Source organism: Oryzias latipes, chromosome 8 (assembly GCF_002234675.1).
Source record: "Oryzias latipes chromosome 8, ASM223467v1".
In the NCBI taxonomy this organism is placed as follows: domain Eukaryota; kingdom Metazoa; phylum Chordata; class Actinopteri; order Beloniformes; family Adrianichthyidae; genus Oryzias; species Oryzias latipes.
In genome coordinates, this window is record NC_019866.2 from 1,353,688 (window position 1) to 1,378,064 (window position 24,377).

The 24,377-nt window shown below is 48.9% G+C and overlaps 1 protein-coding gene across 11 annotated transcripts in view; it reads right to left on the reverse strand.

Annotated features, from left to right (window-relative positions):
* Positions 1-24,377, reverse strand: part of rbfox3 (RNA binding fox-1 homolog 3) — a 293,403-nt gene that overhangs the window by 64,419 nt on the left and 204,607 nt on the right. For 5 of the 11 annotated variants that reach the window (XM_023957269.1, XM_023957268.1, XM_023957267.1 and 2 more), the window contains exon 1: positions 18,479-18,898. The exons of 5 other annotated variants lie outside the window; for them this stretch is intronic. In XM_023957269.1, the coding sequence (XP_023813037.1) occupies positions 18,479-18,889 (411 nt within the window). In that variant the 5' untranslated portion in view covers positions 18,890-18,898. Of the gene's footprint in view, positions 1-18,478; positions 18,908-24,377 lie in introns of those variants that run through there. One more of the 11 variants, XM_023957271.1, reaches the window with a different exon arrangement.

Genomic DNA, 24,377 nt, shown 5'->3' on the forward strand with positions numbered 1-24,377 from the left:
GGACCCCCTCCCCAGACGTCTATTCCTGTAGTGCAGCCGCCCCTCCCAGCACTCCACATCCACAACAATGGCGTGGAATAATGCCGGGCCGGCGGTGGTTGCCACCTTCCCGGCGAACATAACCCAATCTTTAACCTCTTTACAGTGCCCATGATATACTTTGCAGGCGGGGGCCGAGGCTTTATCCATTATGAATGAGACCCACATTACTCCAGGCATTAGCAATGTATGAGCTGGGCTTTAGCAACACCGGGTCCGGGGTTTTTCTGCCTGCCTACGTGCCCCCGCTTTCCACGTGCCGCCGCTCGCACACAGCTCCTGGCTGACAGCTCATCTGGCCGAGCCCCGCCTGTCCGATCAGCGGCTCCGCGAACGCCAGGAGTCTGAGGAGGCAGGACTTCGCCGGCGGCGAAAAGCCCTCCACTGATCTGGGCTCGTGACCCGGACGCCTCTCCACTCCGCTCAGTCGCTCGCGCCGCCCTGTCAGTCTGATCTCAGAGCTTCCCTTCATTTTCTTATAGAATCTGATTCCTCAACTGAAACTTTAATGAAATGCGAGCAGGAAGACCGAATCTGGCGTGGCGGGGCTGCCCCCCCCCTCCACAGAATTCAATCCATTTTTCATTGGGGTCTGAATCCGCATCGACCTAATATTGTTTGCAACATGCAAATGGAAGCTAGGGAAAGATTTGAGACCACAGCAGAGTGTCAGAAGATGATCAACACATTCCAGAGGAGAATGCACGACTCAATTTCATCAGGCACAATTCCTTTCTCTCTGGATATAGCGAACAAATCAATGAGGGCAGAGCCTGCGAGGGGGGATTGTGATGACTTGTGCACCTTTACTGCTTACTTATAGACTTTTGGCAGCGCCGAGTTAGTTGGGAAGATGGTGCAGAATGTTCCAAGCAGAGCCTGGAGCTTCTCTGTGCTGCAGCCCTCGTTTCCAGCTCTTTTTTTTTTTTTTGCATTCCCCACCGTGGGACAACAAGATTACAAAAGCCCCCGGGGAGAAACCAGCTCCCGGCAGGCGCCACCGTCTCCTGCTGGTTGCCTGCAAAAGAGCGCACTCCAGCTTCCCTCTCTAGCTCAAGCATGGGTTAGCCCGATAAAGATTTCTCTTTCTTTTTTTATGAAAAACTCACCAAAAAAGAGAAGGATGAGCACAATCCATTAACCTCTAGTGTACTCTTGCATCACATTACTCGACAACTGCAATGTAATTACAGGCTAACGGAGCTAGGGCAATGTGGATGTATGAAGTTTCAAATCCCATTAAAAGGTCCAAAAAGTACAGAATGTTATTAAGTACAAGGTAATATATGAGCGCTTGTCCCATGTTGTCCCCGTGTTCGACTGAAATGAACATAGCTGGAGCTGCGTTTCAGCCACAACAAATAGCAGAGGACAGGAAGGAGTGCGGTGAGCAGCCGAGCGGCAAGAGGCCTGGACACGGCCTATTATGACAGGAAGCTCCACTCATCAGCCATTCAGGGCGCTGTAAGAGGAGACATAAATCAATGGCGTGCCAATTATGACACCACACTGAGCTGCGTGAGTGCAGGGAATTAGCTGCACAAATCTCAGTATCAGGTTCGGTTAGATGGGCTGCTCTGCACTGGGGAGGGGAGGGGGGTGGGGAGTAAACACTGAAATGCGATGAAACTCATTTCGGTTGATGGGATACGGGCTGGAAAGCGGTCTTTGTTCTTCTGCAGTCCTCGGGAGCCTGCAGGAACACCGGCGCGCTCCTCCAGTTTCATTGGCTCGCGCCACCACCGTCTCCAACCGACATTAAACTCCACCTGACACCTCTGCTTCTACACATACGCGCTGAGCTGAATCACCCCGGCGTCTGCCGCCCCGGCCCGAGCCGCGCTGCCAGCGGCCGGCTCGGGGGTCGGGCCCGGACGCCGTTCCCCGACACCGCCGAGCTCCGAGCTTCATCCCAGAACTTGGATCCTGATTAAATGGAAACAGAACAGCCCATTAAAGTCATTAACATACATGTGGAGTGTGCATGGGGGAAGTGCACCAACAGTAGTGCATATATTATAAGAGAAGATCTGCAGATAGGACTTGAAAGAGCATATCTTGCAAAAGCTTCTATATATTATTTATCACTCAGACATCAAAAAGGAGACTTTGTAATGACCCTTTTTAATTCATATGCAAAGGTAATGCAGAGCCTGAAAATGGAAATCCACCCAAAAGCAGCAGCAGCACCAGAGGCTGCAGCTCCACTGGCCTGGCGTAGCACGGCTTCCCATTTCACAGCTGCCAGTAGCTTTAATTTAATGTCACACTGGATCTGCTGCTGCTTTATCTCACAGGCTATCACAAAGCGCACGCACTTCTGCTTAATTTCCACGATTAGGATGTGCCGCTTATCCCGCCTCTGCAAAAAAACACAAAAAAGGCCAACAAAAGAGAACATGTGGAGAAAACTCCCATAAAAGGGTGACTGAAAGTCCCACTCCGATCATCTACTTTCAAAGCGTTTTCAGAGGTCTTTTAATTATGAGGAGGCCGTTTTTGGCCAAAATCCCAAAAATCTGTGTCGTTTTCTAGGACATAGTTTCTGTAGAGCGGCAGGAGTTCATTAGATATTCACCTCTAAGCTGTGGGCGGGACCGTTCACATGGCGCTTTGAGCGGGAAGCTTGTGGCCCACCAGGCATATTTTCTACAACATAAATTCAACCATTTTCAAACTGTATTATTTCATCTGCTTCTGTTTGAATAAAGAAATAATTTTAAAGCTTAATTTTCTCTATAAATGTCCTCCATCGTGAGAAGACACTTTTAAAGAGGGTTTTTAAGGAGGTGGGAGAAACTTTTAACGCAAACATGAAAATGTCGCCCCCTTTCTGCCCATCCATGTTACTACAGGGGGTTCGGTTGGTTGCAGTTTGCCACTTTTGCCACCGGATGTCACCGTTTCCCCAATGAAACATGCGAGCTTCATCGAGTTTTCTGCCATTGATAAACTAAAGAGGGACACACATTTTGAGTAAACTGCCATGACGTTCCAAGTATAACAAAAATGAGGTGTGTAAAAAAGAAAAAAAACGCGGGATGAACCAAACAAGGTTTTCCCGTTGACACGATGTAGGAAGTGTTCAGAAAAGCAACTTTTTGACTAAAATTGTGGCATCAAACGTTAGCATGTGGTCCATATATCTTAATTTATTGAATAGTTTGTAACGACAACATAAAGTGTTGTTGGTGCTCCTGTTAAAGACTGGAATCTCATTAATGTGAGAAACGGAACATTAGCATTCACTGAATTGTGAAGCAGACGACTCAGTTGTGCGGCAGAGACGCATCCCGGGAGACAACTCGTCAAAAACGAAGCCCCTCCCCCAATGAGCTGCTGGGGTCGCCCCTATCGACTGTATCTGAGAACTGGAGTGAGCGAGTGTGACGTCATTCATAGAAAATGGTCTAAATCCAGCTCCGACCACTCTGGGTTTTTTTTACGATGCAAATCAAATCAATCTTTATTTATGTGACACTTTTCATAAAACATAACACAAAGTGCATTACACAAAAAAAACAATAAAATAAATGATATCAAAACAAGCACAAAAATTCAAATAGAGCCTCCTCCCCCAGACAAGCCCCCACCACTTTAACCCCTCCCACCTAACTGACTAACAAAAATGGATTGCAAATATATGGGACCTCCTTCTCTGAATAGCTGCATAGCCAAACGGTTTGGACGTGGGGGCCAGCAGGCCCCACCTCCTTTCATTGAGACAGCTGATTGGTTTGAGTAACTTTAGAATTATCATGAAAAAATGATAATTCAGTATTGGTTATTCTGACCAATAGAACAACTGCTGGATGTTTCTCTATAGTGGTCTGCCGTCACTTCGTACAACTGTTGGAACGGCAGGGGGGCGGAGTCACTCTGTACCCCCCTGCACGGCGGGCTCGTCGCTCGCGCTCCCGGCTGATTTTGGTTTGACAAAGTTTTAGCGTGCGTCGACCTTGATGACACGAGCGACGGTAATTTATCAATTATGAGGGCGATGGCGTGATGTGAGCGGGAGATGACGGAACTATTTCTCATCGGATCTTCGGCTCTGCTGCACCTCCAAAGTGTTCTCGGGTTGAAACCGTTTTCATCTTCCAGTAATGATTTTTTTTTTATTACCACTGCATGTTTTGTTGCTCATAAACCCTCCCCCCTCCCCCTCCCATCTGTACAATTCTCAGCTGTTTACCAAGTATAATTCAAAAGGGAAAAAAATAATAACACAGAAGTAATTCAGAGGAGCCGGTTTGACCGGCCTAATCTGTGTGTGGGCGCCTCGGCGTGCTCGCAGAGGACGGCTTTTCATGACACCAACATCAAATCCCCGGAGAACACAGCTGCCACCATGAGATGTGTTTTTATGGGGATTTAAGCTCTGGAAGAGAGATTTGAGTATTACCTATTGTCAAAAATGTGCAGTGTTAGGAGAGCTGCAGCATCCGAGGGGGTGGGGGCGGCATTAAACAGGCCTGTTAATGTTTTACACAGTGCTGCTGATGCTCCTGCAGACCCGTAAAGTCCCGACAGTAACTCTTCACGCTGAGTGCCGTGGGCCTGGAAGACCGGCGTCCGCCATCTTCAACATCCGCCCGCCTCTCTAACCTGGAGCAGAGGACGGAGGAGTGACCACGAGCTCGGCGCCGACCTTTTCCTCGCTGCAGTCCAGCGGGCCTCGCCTCCACTTCCCCCCCTCAGCCAAATGAGCGCCCGCTCATGTGTGAACAGCCCTGGCCGCTCGCACGAGCTCGCCAGATCCGAACGGCCCGCAGCCCAGAGGCAACATTTTACAGCCTGTTTAACAGTAACTTTAAACCCCCCCCGACCCATTTTTCCACACAAAGAGATCTTCAGACATCAGGCCCCGCCTGCTGATTGCCTTTGGAACGTGATGCTGATGTGATGAAAAAGTCAGCAGCTTTCTTGTTTTCCTTTCTTGTGGATCTCTGGGAGAACAAACAGCTCGATAGGCTGCGTGTGAAAGTCTGCGGGCCCGGCCGGGGCCCGGTGGGGGGGGGACGAGGGGGCGCCGGCCCAGCGTTTGGAATCCAATAAAGTGCTTTCTTCCAGGGCCGGGGCCGACGTGAGGCTAATCTTTGATCTGAACTGGAAGCTGAGGGCTCCGGAGCGGGGCCCCCGCCGCCCGATTATTTATGGGAACTTCAAAGGTTTCGCCGATCACACTCGTGTGTCTTATCTAGCCGCGAGAAACAGCCACAACAACAAAAAGTGACTTTGTGAGCTGCGTGGAAATTCAGAGCACGCAGAGGAAGGTGGGGATAAAGCGCGGGGGGGGGGGGGGGGGGTCGGCGAGCTCTGCGGGGAGATTAGTACGATCAGGCCGATGCAAGAGGGTCCGTCTGCCTGGGAAGGCTCCTCCGACAGAGACGGTCGGTTCCTCGCTCTCCTACGGAGGAGGAGGAGGAGGAGGAAACGCCGCCGGTGTCAGGAACCCCCCCTCCCCGTCCCTCCCCCCACTATCGCCACCTCCATATCACATCAGAAATGTGACTGGCCTCAAACTGCTGACTCGCTCACAGTCCATTGAGTTTCCTCTCCTTATCAAATTACAGCCACCTCAATAACCCACTCGCTGCGGCACGCCGGAAGAAATGAGGTTTTCTCCGCCGCCCGCCCCTGGCACTGCACCCCCCCCCCTCATATTTTTCCTTCAAAACACCAGACAGAATGGGGGGGGGGGGGGGGCATCAGAGGCCTGATGTGAATGCTGTCGTATATATTCCTGCTTCATCTGCATCCGCCGCTGGTCTCCTCCTCCTCCTCCCCTTCAACCACCAGGACCGCCGCCACGTCTCCGAGGAGAAAACGCCACGCTCTCATCACCTGTGATACACCTGTGATGAGGGAGCTTCAGGGAACCTAGGAAATGGACCCAGCAAGGTCATCCGTCTCATTTTGCGAGCGGAGCTGCTGTTATTACAAAGTCAGAATGAAAAGCTTCATTCTGGGGTCAGCCGGCTGACAGCTGATGGATGTCATTTAACCTTCCTAACGGCTGCTTACCGGCTTAGACACCCGAGCAAATAGGGCTGAGATTCGCCTCCCCCCTCTTTGATTTATTCTCAACATCAGCGGCGTTGATGTTTTTATTTAATTTCATTTATTTATTTCTTTAAGGTCATAATTGCTCCGCCGTTAATGCATGCAAATGAGGGTCGGGGATAAATTTACGGGACCCTGCCCCCCCCCGTTTGGCACTCACACACCATTTCTGCAGTGTGAATTAACATCAATATTTATCTTAGTTCTATTATCCAATTCTTACCTCATTCACATGCTAATTGCTACAATTACCATTAAATAAGGGCCCCGGTTCAGAGGAAATAACCTGCTGCAGAGCGCTCGGATGGCAGACGCCTCACCTGTGTGCACAAACACTCACCCCCGCACACGGCGGCGGGGAGGAGAGAAGAAACACCTTAACGTCTGCCTGCCGCTGGATTCTTTTTTTTAAGTCTCAAAACACCTGACAAAAGCGGAGCGGCGCCACGAGCAGGGGCGTATTTTTGGAGGCTGTCAGCCGCATCACGCCTGCTCCTCTCAAACGAGACGACAGCAAAAATAACTGATTTGAAGGGATTGAGAAGGAAACGCCGCCGTATAATGATTGGATGAAGCCCGGAGAGGGTTAACATGAAAGCCCAGCCGAGTGCCAGGCCCAGTTACCTGCAGTGCCGCCGCCGCCGCCGCCAAGCTCTGCCTTCACCTGCTTTATTGGAGGCGACGCAGGCGTGTCAGTGACAGCCAATGTCCAAGTTGAGTGCGAGTAGATTAGATTAACTCCCCTGTGAAAGAGCCTTGTCTGCTTCCATTGTGCATCCTGTCTAGTTAAAGAGACGCAGGTATGCCGCGGCAATAAGCAGGTGTGCTGACATCCTGGTCGTGTTGGGAATACCGCCGCTGATTGGGAAGCCTGCAGAGAATTCCACAAACACAAACATACCACTGCCGCACAACTCCCGGGCCCCTCCGGTGACTGCTTCACGTCAAGTGAGCCAGCCCTCAGAGCCGCGGGGGCGCCCCCCCAGACCCCCGCTCCCTGAAGAGACATCCATTTTGTAAACTCACACCGCAACAGACGGCACGGAGGTGAGGCTCCGCCCCCAGAGGTGGCCCTGCAGCTGTAGCAGAGGCTGAACGCCGAGTCCTAACTGAGTCAGGACTCTCATCTGCTCATCAGACCGGCCCGGAAGTTCTGGTCCTGTCAAGACAGAAACGGTGTGCGGCCGCAGAAACAAAACGATAAATGTGTCCGGAGTCGAACCTCGCCGCCACTTTTCGGTTAATTCCTTTTGACGTTTTAGTCAATCTGAGCAGAAAGGAAAAGGCGGGAAATCAGGAAGTCAGCACAACCGAGCGGCGTTGCTGCAAACTCAGACAAAGTCGAGTGTAAGCTCTCCTGGAAACATGATGTACACTTATTAGTCCGAAAATATTGACAGAATGCTGAGCGTCGTGGTGTTTCATAAAGCAGTGAAAGCGGGAAAAGCCCCCTTTACTTCTGCTGTGGGTTTCTCATGAACTACAACGATATTGACTCTCAGCGAGAAACCATAAAGACGGAGGAGAAGGAGCCAAAACGCCAGTAAAGTCAAGAAAACAAAAATTCTCCATTTAACAAAAGCGCTCGCTCTTTTCAGACCCCCTCCCACGAAGATCGTCTTTTTAACCTGATCTGGTGGGATTTCTCTGCTGATGGAGGACATTTAACTGAAAACATCTTTATTCATGTCGTTAAAAATCAGACGCATCGTGTTTGTACGGAGGCTCTGAAATGAAACAAATCAATGTTTGAAATCAAAATGACGATTAAAAAGAAAAACAAGTAAAACGTTACATCTGAGTTTTTTCAATTGTGTCCTAAAAGTTTTCTGATCAGTACGGAGCGAATCCAGAACCACTTAGTGCCTGATAATGTTTGGTTAAATGAATAAACGTCATCATCCAATCAGCAGAGTCCAATCATACCCACCTTTTCTGATTTGAGGTTTGAATATTTTACTTTGATTTCTGGAAATACCTTCTGCTTTCTCTTCATTTAATTTTTTTTTGGATTTTTCAAATGTAATTTTGCTTTTTATGTTTTATTCGATTTGTTTTTTTTAATTGTAATCTTTAAAATGTTTTTCTGTCGAGGGGTTTGTTGATGTGATTGTGATGTAGAAAATGGGATGGGCGGGGCCACAAGCTCCCTGGATAGCTCCGAAATTGCACCGCTAGTCCTAGGTTGGATTTGTGAGTGGGTGTAAGCTAGCAGGAGAACATGTAGACAGAAATCTCTCAGCAACAGGGAGGGGAAGGAAGGCGTGGTCGATCTTCACCAACAGTCCCGCCCACAACTCAGAGGTGAATTTCTACCGAACTCCTGCCGCTCTGCAGGAACTATGTCGTAGAAAACGACAGGTTTTTAGATTCTGGCTAAAAACTGCATCATCGTCAGCTTTATTCGTTGATTTGTTCAGTAAATGGGTCAGAGTGACCCGCCGGAACAGGACCTTCTAACAGCAGGGGAGGAAGCAGCCCCAAAAGACGACTCCCTAAAAATGCAAACTGAAGGGGGAAGAAGGGCGAGTGCGGAAATTTAAATCTCTGCCGCTTTGAAATTTTTTAGAGAGAGTTGTCAAAATAAAATGAGTTGAAGTGAAGCAATAAAAGTCTCCTGGTTTGGTTCACGCGGAGAGCAGGAAGAGAAGAATGATGAGCGACCTCGGAGCCCCGTGGCCCGGGCGCCTGCCCTCCCGCACATACGTCACAATCAAGGCAGCCGGTGACCTTTGCTGATGGCAGAGTCTCTCCCAGCCAAGGCCCCTCAGTCGTAAAGTCGTAGACACCACGCGCAAGATCTATTATTTTGCTCTTTTATCTGTAATAATCCTGACAGGACAAATAATATCCGGGAATAGTCAGAGCAAAAAAATAAAGGGTGAGAAAAAAAATGATCATTATCATTCAAAGCGAGGCTCTGGGAAAGAAGGGATGTGAGAATAAATTCGATAAATCGACTGCACTCGCAGGGCTGAAGTGAACGGGGGCCGTGGAGTGGATGGATACCGTGCAGCACTGTCTGTCTTACGCACACAAACCTCCCCTCGTAAATTATCTTGAGCAATGTAGAATTTATGAGGCAGAGATATCTCACTGCCGGCCTATCATTTCCACGGCTCTGTCACCGTAATTCTCCCCGAACTGCCCCGACCCATAGATAACCGCGGCCTCTGCGGCGGCAGATGAAGAGGAGCAAAGAGGCGAAAAACGGACAATGAGGAAAACGCCGCCGCCTCGTCTCCCTCCACCGGGAGTCACGCAAAAGTGGCGGGAGTGAGTGTGTGTGTGTGAAGTCAGGCGCCGGGGGGAATTCTGGCGAGTCCGCACCTCACCTCCTGAAAGAGGCGCTTGTGTCGGCGGGGGGGAGTGTGTGTGGAGAGCTTTGGGGGAGCGCTATCATGGAGTAGGTGGAGGACGGTGGAGTGTATCAGAGAGGGCAGTCCGCACATGCTGTCCTGTGAGATTGGATTCTCACCCGTGAAATGTAAGCACACCGCAGCTACAACCTCCAATTTACACGGCAATTTTCCACCCGCTCACAACACAAGCAAATCGCATTTGTCTCCTCGCCGTTGGAACCACGCCGCCCAGATTTCCATTCATATCCTGGTAATTAGCACTTTGTCGCCCGGCTCCAGAAAGAGCAATCATTGGACGAAAATGTGCAGAATAATTTATTACAGTTTATTACAGTTCATTGGGGAAGCTGTGTTGGATATTAGAATGATTACTTGTGTTTGTGCTGACAGCAGAAGAAAGGCGGGAGAAAAAAAGCAAAGTTATTTACCAAAAACAGCTGGACGGATAAATTAGGGCCTCTCTCGACATGACAGTATCTCCCCCGACTGCGCTGTTTCTACATTTCTGGGTGAAAAGCGACGTCTCTCAAGCTTTACTCCCTCCTTTGAAAACGTTAATTGCTATTCATTACTCGCCACCGCCGAATGATAACAATGTTGGAGTTACAATTCTGAGTCATTAAATTAGAAGGAAGGGGATGGAGGGGAGGCGAGGGGTGGGCAGAACGGGCGGGAAAATCCTCGCCCGTGTGACCGTTTCAAAGATCAGAGTTGATGGAACGTTGCTTTAGCGGAATCTAACCGGCAGACTCTGCTGCCGGTAGTCCTGGGGAACGGAATCGCTGCTGATCTTATAGAGGAAGCACTTACATTTAGATTTAAATCTTATTTTAAGGCAAAACAACACTGAAAGATTAGGAGCCACTTCTGCATTACAACTAACTATCCTAAAAAGGAGATTTTCTTATTTTAGTTTTAATACAACACGCTTCCTTTTACAGTTCAGTGCTTACAGGGTATTTAAGTGGTACTTTTGTTGTACCTACTGGGTACTTTCATGGTACTTGCTTTGTATTCATGTGGTACTAGTCCCACAGTTCAATCTCCATATTTACCATATAATTTCCATATAATACCCATCTTTTGAGGTTAAAAAGGAACTCATTTTTTTAGGGTTCTTTAACTCAGAACAAAATGTTGATTGGGTTAAAAAAGAAATCCCTATAACCCCCCCACCCAAAAAAAAATTAAGTGACCCAAAAATGAACCCCAACATGAATAACTCAGGAATTTGGTTAAAGAAATAACCCAAGTGTGTGTGCTAATGTAGTTCTTGTGGTGATTATACAAAAAACACAGGAACACAACACATAAATACCCAGTAGGTACTATGGAAAAACCTAGTGTGTACAGCATAAATTGCAAGGTAACACACAAGTATAAAGCCAATATAGTATCACATAAAAACACAGCATGTACCCTGTAGGTACAACAAAAGTACCACATAAATACCACTTAAATACCCTGTAAGTACTGTACTGTAAAAATAACCATTTTTCAATCTTTTCGGGACTTCCTGTTTGTACATTTAGTTAATTTCCTATAAAAGTTACCGTTTGCTGATGCTTTGTGTTGGTTTTTACAGATTTATGGCATGAATCTGAGGCTGTTTTCATCCATGTTTGCTATGATTTAAGAGCCAGAAATGCAGATGTGGTCATAAAACCCATGAGATGAGCCAGTTCAGCTGTTTGCATGCTGAATGCTTAAAAATTGTGAAATTAAGGACGATTTCATCATTTCATATTTTACATTTTGATTTGGAAAAGCAGAATCCACAAACGTCTTCAAAGCAACAATAACCCTGTTTGCATGGCTGAGGGGGATAAATATTGTCAAGCCTTCAATATTTTCATTTGCCCCGCCCACATCGTTAAATTGCACCCTGTTATCAGTAACGGGCCTTTCAGGCAAGAGATTATAAAAACTAATAATAATGTATATTTTTTCCCCAATAATCTTTCAGAAGATTTTTTCTTCTACTTTTAACATCCATTTGATTCAGACGAAGAAAAGCAAATGACAGCTCTGTGGGAGGAGTTAGTCGGGGGGCGGGGCAGTCTTAGTGAATGCTGCAAAAATTACATTACTGATTTTCGTGAGTTTACGAGTTATGTCATTTCAGTCACACTTTGATGGTCACACACGTATATAGAAGATGCCTTTAACCCTTTAAAATTGGAGCTGTAGCTTCAGTGTTTACATTCTTTCCACTACTGTAATTCCTTAAGCGTTTAAGCAATTAACTGAGCGGAGAAAAGCTGCTTTGCGCTGACATAGTAAACTTGCTTTTCTCCAGATGCAAATCTGTTTGAATTAGGTTCATTTTGAAGAGTTCAAGGCACTTATGTTGTTTTGCTGCTGCTGGCGACAGCTCAGGTGTTACCTCAAGGTGTGTATTGGCGATGCGATGTCATAATGCGGTACACATCACAATACATCGCAATACATCCCACGACTGCAACGTAACAGTTTTTTTAAATGCTTTTTTTAAAGAGTATGACTTATAAAAAACTCTACCTGAATAGAGTAATAACACACCTTTCATTGTAAACAAAATTCCTTTTATTTATGGATCACAATGTTAAGCACTGCAACTGAATGTCATATACAAGCTGCTTTTACTCAAGCAAATTCATAGTGCTTTTATTTTGGTAACTTCAAATATATTTGTTCTTAAAGTGAGCAGTCAACATTGTCAGATTTCCACAACAAAATATTTTTCAAAATAAGAAAAAAAAATTGAATGAAAGTTCTTGAACTAATGAGGTTCTACAAAGTGTGATTGAGGAAATAAATGCTGTTTATTTTCAACATTAATGAAGTTTCTCCAGAACTCTTAAACGGTTCAGGAGTCTCCAAAAATAAAGAGGAAAAAAAGCCAATTCTTTCCAGAATCAATAAAGTGATGATGATGAGGATGATGTTAGGATGAAGGAGACGCTTTAATGTGGCTAAGCTGCTTCGTTTCCAGCTGCAGCTCCGCTTTCTCACACCACGCGGAAGTAACCACGGATTTCCCCGCTCATCGCCACGACGTTCGTCTTGTACACATCCCTCTGATCCATCAGGTCGCTGAACTACAATCGAGTGCTGTGAAGTTCTGCAGAACTTTGCCGACACCATTTTGGCTTCTTATCTGAGCTACAGGGGCCTGCAATCCAGGTTCACATGTTATTGGCAGCAACATGGCTCAGAGTTTCGGTTCGTTTCTCATTCCAAGTAAAAACCAAGTAGTTTACGTCTCATAACAACAAAAGCTGTGAGGCAAACTAAACATTTGACACAAGCTGCTTCTCAGCAGATTTTGTTGCTTTGGTGCGGCGTAGAGCTGCTCAAAGAGGCTCATTTGGTCCGAGCATCAAATGAAGTCCAATGTAATATGCAACACGTTACATTCGTACATTTCCTCCGCGCCAGAATCCGTCGGAAATACCTTGAGGACTCAATGAAAATGGACTTAAAGCTCTGTAGTGTTGACTCCGCCTTCCAGAAGCTCCGCCCAGCGCCTTGATAATGAAAAAAAAACAGCCCCAGCACATCCATCCCTCACTGACCACACTGGTTTGTAGGAGAGGCGCCCGGGCACAAACGGCGTGCAGGCGGGGGCACGTGCCCGTGGAGGCTGTAATGTGTAATTTGTAAGTTCCATTTGTTTTTAACACACACCAAAGCAGAGGTCCTGCGGGACCTAATAAAACCTCATAAGCACACGGAGAGGAAGCCCGAGGCGCTGCTCTTTCCCACAGATCTCACCTTGATAGATGATTTTAGAAAAACACAGAGGCGTGCTCCACTAACAAACTGCTGCGAGAGAAAGCAGTGATATTTAGACTCTCCATCTGAGCGGAGGGAAAGTGAGGAGGAGGAGGAGGAGGAGGAGGAGGAGGGGGAGGACTCTGATTTGAGCTAAATTACATGAGCTGCTCTCCTTTCTCACCCATTACACAACCAGGAGCAGAGTAATCAGGAAGATACCTGTTTTGTTGCCCACGAGGACAAAGAAAACAGCCAGCGAGTTTCACTCTCTCCGTCTGCTATTGTTCATGCCACACAGAGCCCAGATGAACTACAAGCCAGCACTCCATCCCGTTTGCAGCAGTTTCACAGTCTGAGGTGTGCAGCCATTCCTTCAGACGACTCCACAAAGCAAAGCCACAACTCTCTTCTTTGGAATGACAATAAAAAAAAAAAAATGGCAAACAAAAACAATTATGAAGCCGGCTGGGCGGAGGTCATTTCCTCTCCTCTCCGTTTCATTTCAGAATACCTGCACACTTTGGCAAAGAGAATTTGAAATCAATTTCAAGGCCCATTTCATTTTATACAGCCGTGCACGCTGACCCACAACAGCAGAGTTCAAATATTGATCTGCTGCTCTGCAGTCACATCTCACTCTGTTGCATCTCCACAGAACGCGGCCATGTTCCTCGGCTGTTTGACACCAGGAAGACCTTTTTTCAAAAACAAAGATTTCAGCATTAGCTCGCAGGTCTGTTTGTCAGCAGAAGCGCCTTCTGGGCGCCGGAGGAAACGGACTTCCAGAAGTGTAATAACGCTTTGCTGTTCACCGCTGCCATTAAGCCGGCGGTGATAAAAAGGTGCGGTGCTTTTAACGGCTCCTGATGCCCTTTTCTCTGCTTTCTCTCTGTTAACTCAGCACGCGGGGTAATACGTCTCATTTGAGAGGGTCCCGCCGCGAGGAGAAACCCTGAAGGACGGGGTGAGAGTGACACTCCATTCTAAACATCATAATCACAGCTGGCTGAGATGCAGCCGTGAAGAAATAATTTTTCTCAAGCTGCTTAAGCATTTTAGCGAGTCATTTGTGGAAAACGGTCAGATGATATTTGTGTGTGTTTGAGGGGGGGGGGTCTTATGCAGGTTTGGGGGGGTGACCAAAGTAAACTTCTTCCACTCTTTGCTTCAACCCCCCCCCGTGGTGTCACATTCCAACAGTTCATGGTAGCTAAAGTTCCACTCTAAGGAAAATACAACGGACTGTTTCAGAAAAAACAATACTGTGACTACGCTAACTCCAAAAATAAAAGTCACCTTCCGACACCGCTGCATGTTAGCCGCGCTAGAATTAAACACCTTAGCCTGTTCACAATACTTTTAACTCCCAAACTTTTTTGATACTTTTAAAAAAATCAGACTGATACAGCTAAAACATACGTTACTGTGACTACGCTAACTCCCTACCTTGTTAGCAACACATAAACAAACACAGTCTGACACCGCTACATGTTAGCATCGTTAGTGCGTTCACCATGTTGACAGAGACCTGTGTACCTTGAACAATCGCTATGACATAGTAAAGACAACCAGAATGAACACAGACGCTCACGCTTGTGAGGTGCACTGTTGTTCTTGGATCCAAGAGTGCCTGGGGCGGGGTTTCCACGTGCCAACAGTCCCGCCCACAACTTAAAGGTGAATATGTGATGAACTCCTGCCGCTCTGCAGAAACTACGTCCTCCAAAACGACACAAGTTTTAGATTTTGTCAAGAAACTGCGTCATCATAATTAACAGAGCACTGGGAACGCTTTGGAAGCAGATGGGAAGACGATCCTAGTTGGTACTTTAACAAACTTTGTTAGATATTTGCCACACTTTAAAAAAGACTCTCAGTCATTGCAGGGAGGGGCCATCTGTGGCTGCAGCTCTGTTTTCCAGAAGTGGAGTATATTAGCATGAGCAGCTCTGTGAATGCTAATTCACTGACACCACAGGTCCAGGAAATAGACAGCAGCGCTCCCAGCTAAGGCTCGCCATTAATGACTGCAGGATATTTAGCATTATTGGCAAAATGTAAACACACATCTATCGGTGTCGTGGCGCCGCATGCAGGATCCCCGCGAGTGGCCACCCCCGCCAAACGAAGGCGTCCTCACAGGCAGAGACGCTTAAATATAGAAACGTCAGCTCAAATGTGGAGGCACGCATTAAGAATGCAGTCGGACCCCCCCAAGTGGAAAAGACTCGTGTTGGTGAGTAAAGCTATTGTTGCCGTTTTTTTCTACACGGGGAACAAATTTCATTCTGTTCCATTTACAAAGGTCTAGTGGAGTAAGACGGTGGGTAGCCTTAAGAAAAACATGCACGCACACACACACGTGCACGTGCACGCTAGCCTGGCTGTGAAGTCTTTGTGAAGAACAAGGCGGCACTCGCTCAAACACCAAATGAAATTTCAGAATAAACGACTGAGCTGTGATTTACAATTTTCCTCTGGGGCAGAGAAAAGCGAGAAAACATTTCAATCAGCCCCTCCGCCTTTGTTATGCTGCTATGAATCAGCTGTTTAAGGGACAAAACAGCTGAAAGACTGAATGGTTTCACACCAAAACATGGAACATATTGAGGGGTATATTCTGGAGCCCATGAAATTGGGTTTAAAGTTTTTTTGATTTGCGCCTGATTGAATCAGAGTGAATTGCGCTCGACTAAAGTGGCTGAAAAACAACAAAGCTGCCGTTCGCTTTGTGATCTAATGGAAATATTTCAAAAAAGCAGCATTCATCTGCAACGACAGAAAATGAAATAGCTTATGAAGAAAGAAGGCGGCAGACAGGTAATCATAAGATCTGGGTTTGAGTGAAAGTTGATGTTTTTCTTATCTTGAACACTTCTCGGGTTTTGTCCTGCAGGCCCGTTCTCTCCGTCAGTGTTTCCCAGAATCTCTGCCGGTGTTGTGTTTGAGGCCATCTCTAATCTGCAGTGAGGACTGTGGAGAGACGCTCCAGAATCAGACGAGTTCACGGTAGAATGAACACATTCAGGGCAGATCGGCAGAACCAGAACCTCTGGATCAGCAGGAGAGGGGGCTGCAGGCTCTGTGGAATTGCTGCCAGTGATTTGTCTCCACATGCGGGGACCAAAACCGATTAGGGCTCCCCGTTTGCAGACAGCATCTCCATTTACAGCTGTCGATAGTGCCGCTCGGCCCACAATGATTGTCCCCCGGGAAGGAGCCGTCTCTGCAGGGTCAGTCTGTCCCCAGGGGGGGGGGGGGGGGGGGGGGGGTAACCAGCCTGAATCCTTTGATATCTAAAGTCCCCGTGAATAGCGGCGCTTCGGGAGGCCAGATTAAGGCTGGAACCGCGAGGGGAAGTGTGTCGAGAGAATTCCCAGAAGCCTCTCCTCTCTGCAGAGCCTCGCCGTTCCCCAGATGTATCAGTGTGTGCGATGAGAGGTAGTGGGGAGGGGGGGGGGGGGCTGAAACCGGAGAGCCGGGGCATCACCTGCCAGGATCGCCCCCTCTGAGCAAGGCGGTGGCGGTGCAACCCAAAAAATAAAACGGAAATCAATTGATGCTGCAGTAACAATGTGAAAATGAGAAAATGCAATTAGAAATCATCAAAGGAAGGCAATTTTAGAGAACGGGAGATATGGAGATAAGTCTGAGGCAGACGGAGATGTGGCACGAAAACAACAACTGCTTTAGACATAAGCAACGCCCCTCCCACCACAAACAGCCCGGCTGAGATAATAGAGTTACGTTTACGAGCGGTGCCATATGCCCACCCAGTGCCTGGTAAATAGAAAATCCATGAGATGCCATGTTTTTACGACTCTGGAGACAGCTACTAACTACCAGCAGCAAACCCGCGCCGGGCCGTCAGCTTCGGCCGGCGCCATAAATAAATGTATACTTTCATACGGGCCTGCAGCCGCCAGCATCACATCCCATAAAAGCCTAACCACGATGCAATTCATAACCCCCCCCACCAATATCCAGCTCCATAAGTCAGAAGTCCAAAGTGAGCAGAAGTGACATCATTCTGCGGAGGACGGAGCCAAACTCTCCCACCCTGAAGAGGAGCGGCCCTTCCACAGGGGGGGGGGCCTCTCCTTGGATTCATGACAACAAACATTCGGCTGCAAACAGCGTCAAAGACGCACAGGAGGCCACGCAGGCGCCCAGCAGCTCGCCAATGAAGGTGCGCTAATCTTTTTGTGCTATCAACTGCAGCCTGGCTGGGATTCGACGCCACGTTGGCGCTGAATAAGCAGAGCCGCCGCGAGCGCCAGCTCCACACGCCGAACTTATTGGAAATGCAAACAAAGTGCGAGGCTGCAGAGGCGATCACCTCAATCTACGCCCCCTCATGTTTGCTGGCCTGTCATCTGTGAGCCGCTGCTGCAGTCCTGCACTGGGCGGGGGAGGGGGGGGGGCAAGCTCCCACAGATGCTGTTGAATGAAAAAAAGGAGGAGGGGGGCAGCCTCAGTGTGATTCAGAGGGTTGTTCCCCCCTCGCGGCGCCGCAGGCCGGCGATTTACCGGCAAGTCGGAGAAGAAGAAGAAGGGGGGGGGGGGCAAAAGATGGGGAGACATGGAGACATTAAAGAGGGAGGTGCATGAGAGGGCAGGAAGTTTGTGCTGATGATGCGCACGTGCACGTGCACACCTTATCCAGAGGATGGAGGAGGTAGATCCACCTGAAACGTGCCGCTGATTCTAGTCAGACTCTAATGTTTGACTTCCGGGGCAACAAACGTAGAAAAATGCCCCCTCCCCCCCTAGTCCTTGCAGGTTGTATGGGGCAGATGGGTGGGGGGGCATCACTGGGATGTTGGGGGGGGGGGTGGCAGAGACCCTCAATCGCTGCAGTAACACACGGTTTACTGCGACACATGCAGCCGGCAGTAAAACACCACCACCCATCATCCCACCGCCAGTGGTAGGTGCAAGGGGGGTGTCCCCCCCCCCCCTACTGAATTAAAACACGTGAATAATTCAGCAGACAGACAGACAGGCGCATCACGAGTCACCTTGTTGAGGTTTTTTTGGTACCTCCTTCCAAAGGAGGACAAGAAAGGACAGAAAGATACAAAAAAAGTTTCAGGGTCTTCACCTGAAGCAGCCCCCCCCCCCCCCCTCCACACAGGAGCGGGGTCAAGGGTTAAGGGGCGGTGGGGGGAGCGAAGGAAACAAAGCAGAGCGCGATACCATCACGTGCACAGAGACAGACAGGAGGGGAGGGGGGGTTCATTCATCCTTACCTCGGGAAGGTAGAGGAACGCGGGGGGGCACTGGAGCGCGTGCGGCAGCATCCCGGAGCCGGAGAGCAGCAGACAGCCGGAGTTGGCCATGGAGCTGAGCGCGGGGTGGCGGGACGCTTTGCGCATTGAGCGGGAGATCCTCTTCTTCCTTCCTCTGGACCGCGCGCGCCCGCTCCTCTTCCTCTCTCTGCCTCTCCGCGGATCGCTCTCCTTGTTTCTTGTCTTCTCTCCTCCCAGAATCTCCCGGTTCGGCCGGGCTTTGGCGCGTCTACTGAAGATGCGGCGGGGAGGCGAGCTGCGCGCGGACGCTGAGCGTGTTCCTCCTCCTCTCTCTCTCGCTGTGGCACGCGCTCCCTCCTCTCCCTGCTCCTCTCTGTTTACTTTGCGCGCGATAAAAGCCAACATAAGCATTCAGACACAGAAGGGGAGGTTCTGAGCGAGCGCAGGAGGAGGAGGAGGGGTTGTAGGGTGGGTGGGGGTGCTGATGAAGTCCTCGTGCGCATTCATACATCAAAGGGGGGCCAGCTGAGTAGCAGAGGGGACGTGGATGACATCAGAACAGCTGATCCCGGGCATTGGCGCCTCGTGGGACACAGCGTGCTGCCTTTTAATTGCAACCCCCAAAAACATGCGCACACACGCCCCCTTTTTGGGGCCCGCGCGTGCGTGCTCAAGGACGCATCCAGTGCTCGCTGAGGCCGGTCGTGCCGCAAACAGCCGCTAAACTGGAGGAGAAGAAGCAGAGCAGCTTCCTGTGATGCAGCGAGCTGATGGATTCAGTTTGATTCGGCTTTAAAAGCAGCAGACAAAGAGAATGCACAAGTTGGGCTCATTACGACCCCCGGCAGGGTGTGTGTGTGTGTGTGGGGGGGGGGGGGGGGGCAGAGAGGAGCGGGAAAACGGGGCTTGAATCCGCTCCAACCTGGTTGGATCAGCCCCAGCAGAGACTCTGGGGTCAAGACCGGGCTACAACAAGGTATAGGTCCTCCTCAGCTTGTAATGCTTGTTAATACAGTCAAGTCATGTTTTATTCATCAAGGCCAAAATCACAAATTTGTCCCTGAGGGCTTTAGAATCTGCACAATGTTCAAGTCTCTCTTTCTTTGGAGGCAGGAAGCAGCGGGAGGAATTAAAGGGAGGGAGGCGATCAAACCGGCTCCATCCTTACAGGGAGATTTCTATCTGCCGTATTTTTAGCTGGTTTTGCAGGCCTCTTAATCACTGTCCACGTTTTCATTTCAGGCTATTCAAATGAGTGTGGTGGTGTTGTGCTGCAGAAACACAACAAAGGACGACGTGAGCTCCGTGGGCAGGATTAAGAACAAGGATGTTATCTGCCGACGCCAGAGCCAGAATAATGGCTCCTCCAAAACCGCCACCAAAAAGGCGACAAGTGTGGATGAAATTGATGCAGCCGTACAGGCTTTGTGAGTCGCCTCCAACACGGTTCCGTGCACCCGGAGAGCGCGCACACGGGCCTGTCACAATCATTTCTGCGCTGCCTCCTCTCACACTTGCATGAAATTTATTGTTGTAAAAGCGTGTTCTCTGCACAGATCTGCGCTCTCCCCCCGGCTCGCCGCATTACCTGGATGTTTTCCGGTTACACTGATCTTCCCCCCACCCCCCCCACAGAAGCTCAGCCTGTCATTACACCGAAGTGTTTCTCAAAACAGAAAAATGACAGGTCCCTCACAATCCTCTCTTCTGTTTTGTTTGACCTGCTGTGTCTTGTGTGCAGGTTGGCTGTGGGTGCACCTGGTGGGCTCCGCCCCCTCTCCTGTGGCTCTCAATGAGTGACGCACAGCTGCCCGCACTTTCGGTTCACTTGTTTGAGCTCTATTTAAGTGTGCTTTAGTGTTGTTCCGTCTTTTGTCCTGGTTTTTGAGTGTTTCCTGTTATTAGAAGAACTCAACGGTGGTTTCTAGTCCTGCATGTGGCTCATCCTCATACATCCCTCAAATCAAGACCTCCCCCCACCAGGATCCATCCTTGCAAGGGTTCATTCTTGAGGGAGTAATTGGCCTGATGGTTTGATGCCAACGGTCGGTCGGTCGGCTGGCAGGGTGAAGTCCAGGGATCCGTCTCCCTTGTCTGTCCCTCTGTGGACTAGACTGTCTTTCGCCCACTTGCTCCCCGTTTTTCAGCGAGTCTGTCTGTTTCAGGCGGTTCAAATTTCCAATAAGTGCTGCCAGATCGCTCCCTTCAAAGGGAGTTGCTGGAATGTTCTCGACGGCGCCTCTTCTTTTTGTCATGCAAAATCAAAGGCAGAGATATCCTGCCTTAACTCCCCACGCTGGGGCTCTGCCAATTAAAGAAAGATCAACAACCGCCGCCAACAGTTGATCACCAAAAAAAAGTGATCGCAATCATCGTCGCCCTTCGTCTTCCTCTGTTTCTCCTCGCAGAGCAATCACGGCGTCCCTGTGGCAGGCCCGTAATAATCAGCATAATCATTATTACCACAATCACCATCACCATCATCATCACTGTCAGTGGCGACTGTCACGTCTGCTGCCGGCCTTGCCCAGCACGGGATTTACCCCCCTGAGGCTGGACGGGTGTTTGTTTCTGTGCAAGCAGGCTTTAACCCCCCCCCCCATCAGAACCATCCTGAGCACACCTCAAACACACAACAGCAAATAAAAGAAAGCTGGAAGCAGCAGTTGCTGCAGTAAAAAGCCATCATATGCACTGGGAGCTCAGTCAGCGATAATCAAAGGCAATACAAGCAGCGACTAATGGGACCCAAACGATTCCAGTTCTCCACTGTTTATCGTATGACCGCTGATCAATACCGCACGCTCCCACTAATCATCAAAAGAGATGACTGTTTATTTCCCTTAACTCCCATCAGCCTGACCGAGTGTTCGCATCCTCCGACCAATTCACTTCCAACCATCAACAAATGTTTAACACGTCTTCCAGTCGACGAGCAGCACTCCAGCAAAGTTAGAGGACTCAAAGAAAATACTCATTGATCATCTTCAAATATAACGGCAGGCATCAGAGCTTTCAACTTTAAAACGTTGGGTAGGCAATTCCAGATCAAATTTAACTTCTGTTTGCTGAAAGGAATGGTGAAGATCGCACTTCTGGAATCTGGATCAGCACTGTACGGCTGGACAGCTCCTATATCGTTGGCTATTCTTGTGGCACCACTTGTGTTAGGTCAGGGGTGTGAGGGGCTGTAGGCTAGCGGGACAGAGTGTAAACAGAGAGCTCTCAACCAACGGCCACAACTTAGAGATGAATTTCTGATGAACTGCCGCTCTGCAGAAACGACGTCCTAAAAAACTATCCGGATTTTTAGATTTTGGCTAAAATCTAAATGAAGACGCTTTGAAAACAGATCAGAAGATGATGGGGGCGGGACTTGAAAGGGTCAAGCGATAAGCACGGTCTCTGCATCATCAAGCCCCAAAATTAGACGGCCTTTCCGGGTCGACGAGCGGACGCATGAGCCTGTCGGCAGCTCTCACAACCATCTTCAAACGACTTAAAAGTTGATTATCTCCAAAACAGAAACCAAGCAACAAGTGACAATGACGACATTAAAAAAATCCTTCATGACGTCCAAGCTACATAGGGATTCTTAATTCTGTCTGATAGAAGTGATGAACCGGATAATGATCAATCATGTAATAAAATGGTTATGGTGGGATTATAGAAGTTCCTTCTACTTCCTTTCCACCAATCTGTGATTTAATGTCTAAATATCCGAAGTTTGATACGTTTTTGTACGAATGTAGAACTGATGATTGTATTGTTTTGTGCATTATTCTTACTTTGATTGCTTGAAATAAAGCATTTCAAATCAGAAATTAGTGACTGTCAAACAAAAGAGTATTTTTCTTATCAATGCATGTTTTACCTTCTTGTCTGATGCTTTTGAAAAGTCCCAGATATTCCTGTAAATGAGTGAAACAGCACATTCCTCTGCATCTGTCTCTGCTCAGCATCCTATTGCCTCCTCTGGCTTTAGTCATCATAATGTGAGCTGATTGCTGATGATCAAATCACCCGCTTTCCCAGCCCTGCAAATTTGAGTATTAATTTTAAAAAAAATCTCTTTATTTTTGCTTTGCTATGTCATGAATCAAACTGAAGCCTAATTTTTCCACCGCATAAGTGAGTCTGCAAAACAAAACAACCCAATCAGCATGAATTAAGGATGAGTTTACGGAGGTGGAGAGTGTTGCATGTGATGGAGCAGAGGCAGCGGCGGTTGGTAAGTGCCTCCAGACTGCACCACTTTCTCGGCACCGCTGCACTCAAGCACTACAACATGGACACAGCTCCCCCATCAGGACGACCGCCAGAGCACGAGCGCCACAAACAGGTCAGAGCGGAGCTTATGCAACCTCCCGGAGACATCAAAGCCTTGTAGATGCATGGAAATGGGTGCTGTTTGTTCATTAGCCACAGAGCAGAGTTTACGCCGTAAAAGCAGGACGCTGAATGGGACGGCTGCAGGAAAAACAAGGCAGCGGCGAGTGCTCCTGGTGGTTTTGTTAAGAAGCACTGAGGCCTTTGGAGGGGCACCCTTGGAGTGCCCCTCTGACAGGCTTCCTCATTAGCTGGCATCTCCAGAGTGCCAGCCAACCCCGGCGTAGGAGGGGGCAGGAGGACGCCTCCATCAGCCTGCCCTGAGGGCACCCGACGCCCGGGTGGCTGTGCTCTCGCTAAAGGTCCGCTGATTATATCTCAGCCGCGGAGCTTCAGGGATGGCTGCTAATTAAAGGTTGTGTCATATCTGTTAGAGATAACAAACCTATGTTGCTCATCTTTTTCCGTTATTAAAATCCTCCCCTTCGATATCTACACTCCGTGGCATCGTGTCAGCCTGCAGGCGCCGACTGAATTCAAGGCTGACCAGCTTCCACCACCCAGAGGAGGGGGGCTGCTGTTTAACCTGCCCTCACCCGTCTCAAAGTGCCAGCGGTGTTGTGGAAACATCAGAGATCCTTTGTCTGGAGGCATAATTAAAGCCCTCGTTCATTATTTCTTCACTTTGAGCGCAGATCTGAGTAATTAGGAGGCAGTCCACAGGGGCGGCTGAAGCTTTCATGGAAGCACGTACGAAAACAAAGAAAAAGTAGCACACAATCACACACGAGATGCACAAGAACAGCACAGCGACTCCTCAGCCTCAGCACCAAACCAGCCGCATTTGTCTCCCACCCATCTTTGGATGCCAATATCGACACGCTCTGAAGTATGCTGGCTCTCCCCTCCAAGCTGTCATGTGCTAATGCATTGATTAAAAATTTTGATTAAATGGACAGTTAAGGGAGGAACTGCCGGGGCGATCTGTAATTCATGCCGCAGCTAGATGGATACGCCGCCGAGCCCGGGCTGCTGCTGCCTCCTCAGCTCAGGAACTCGCCAGTCTGATGGATTTTGAAACAGAGCTTGGCTTTTATACGATGCCATTCGTCCTCATATGTTTTCGCCTGCTGCTTCTCGCAGCTTCTTTGCAGAAATATAATGCGCCCTGTGCTAAGATCAGCAGGTTTGGCTCTGGGCACGGAGCAGCCGGCTCTGGCCAGAGACGAGGACATTTCCAGAGCGGGGCTGAGGGCTGCCGACTCTGCCTCCCACACACTCATATTTCAACCCCAGTGGTTCACAGACTACAGCCGAGCGCAGAGCCGCCGCCGCCGCCGCCCGCCACTGCAGCTGCTGTGACAGGGCTGCAGCAGAAAGGGGAGGGAGGTGATGGAGCGTTATTGCAGGGGGCAGTCGGTGTCAATACACTGAGCCTTTTACCACCCTCTTACCCAGAGGTCCTGTGGCTACAAAGAACTCAGGTCGAGGCGTCTGTGGAGGCTTTAGGTGGTGGGTGGAAGACATGGAAGAGTTCTGTTGAGGCACGATAGAGCGACAACAGAGAGGG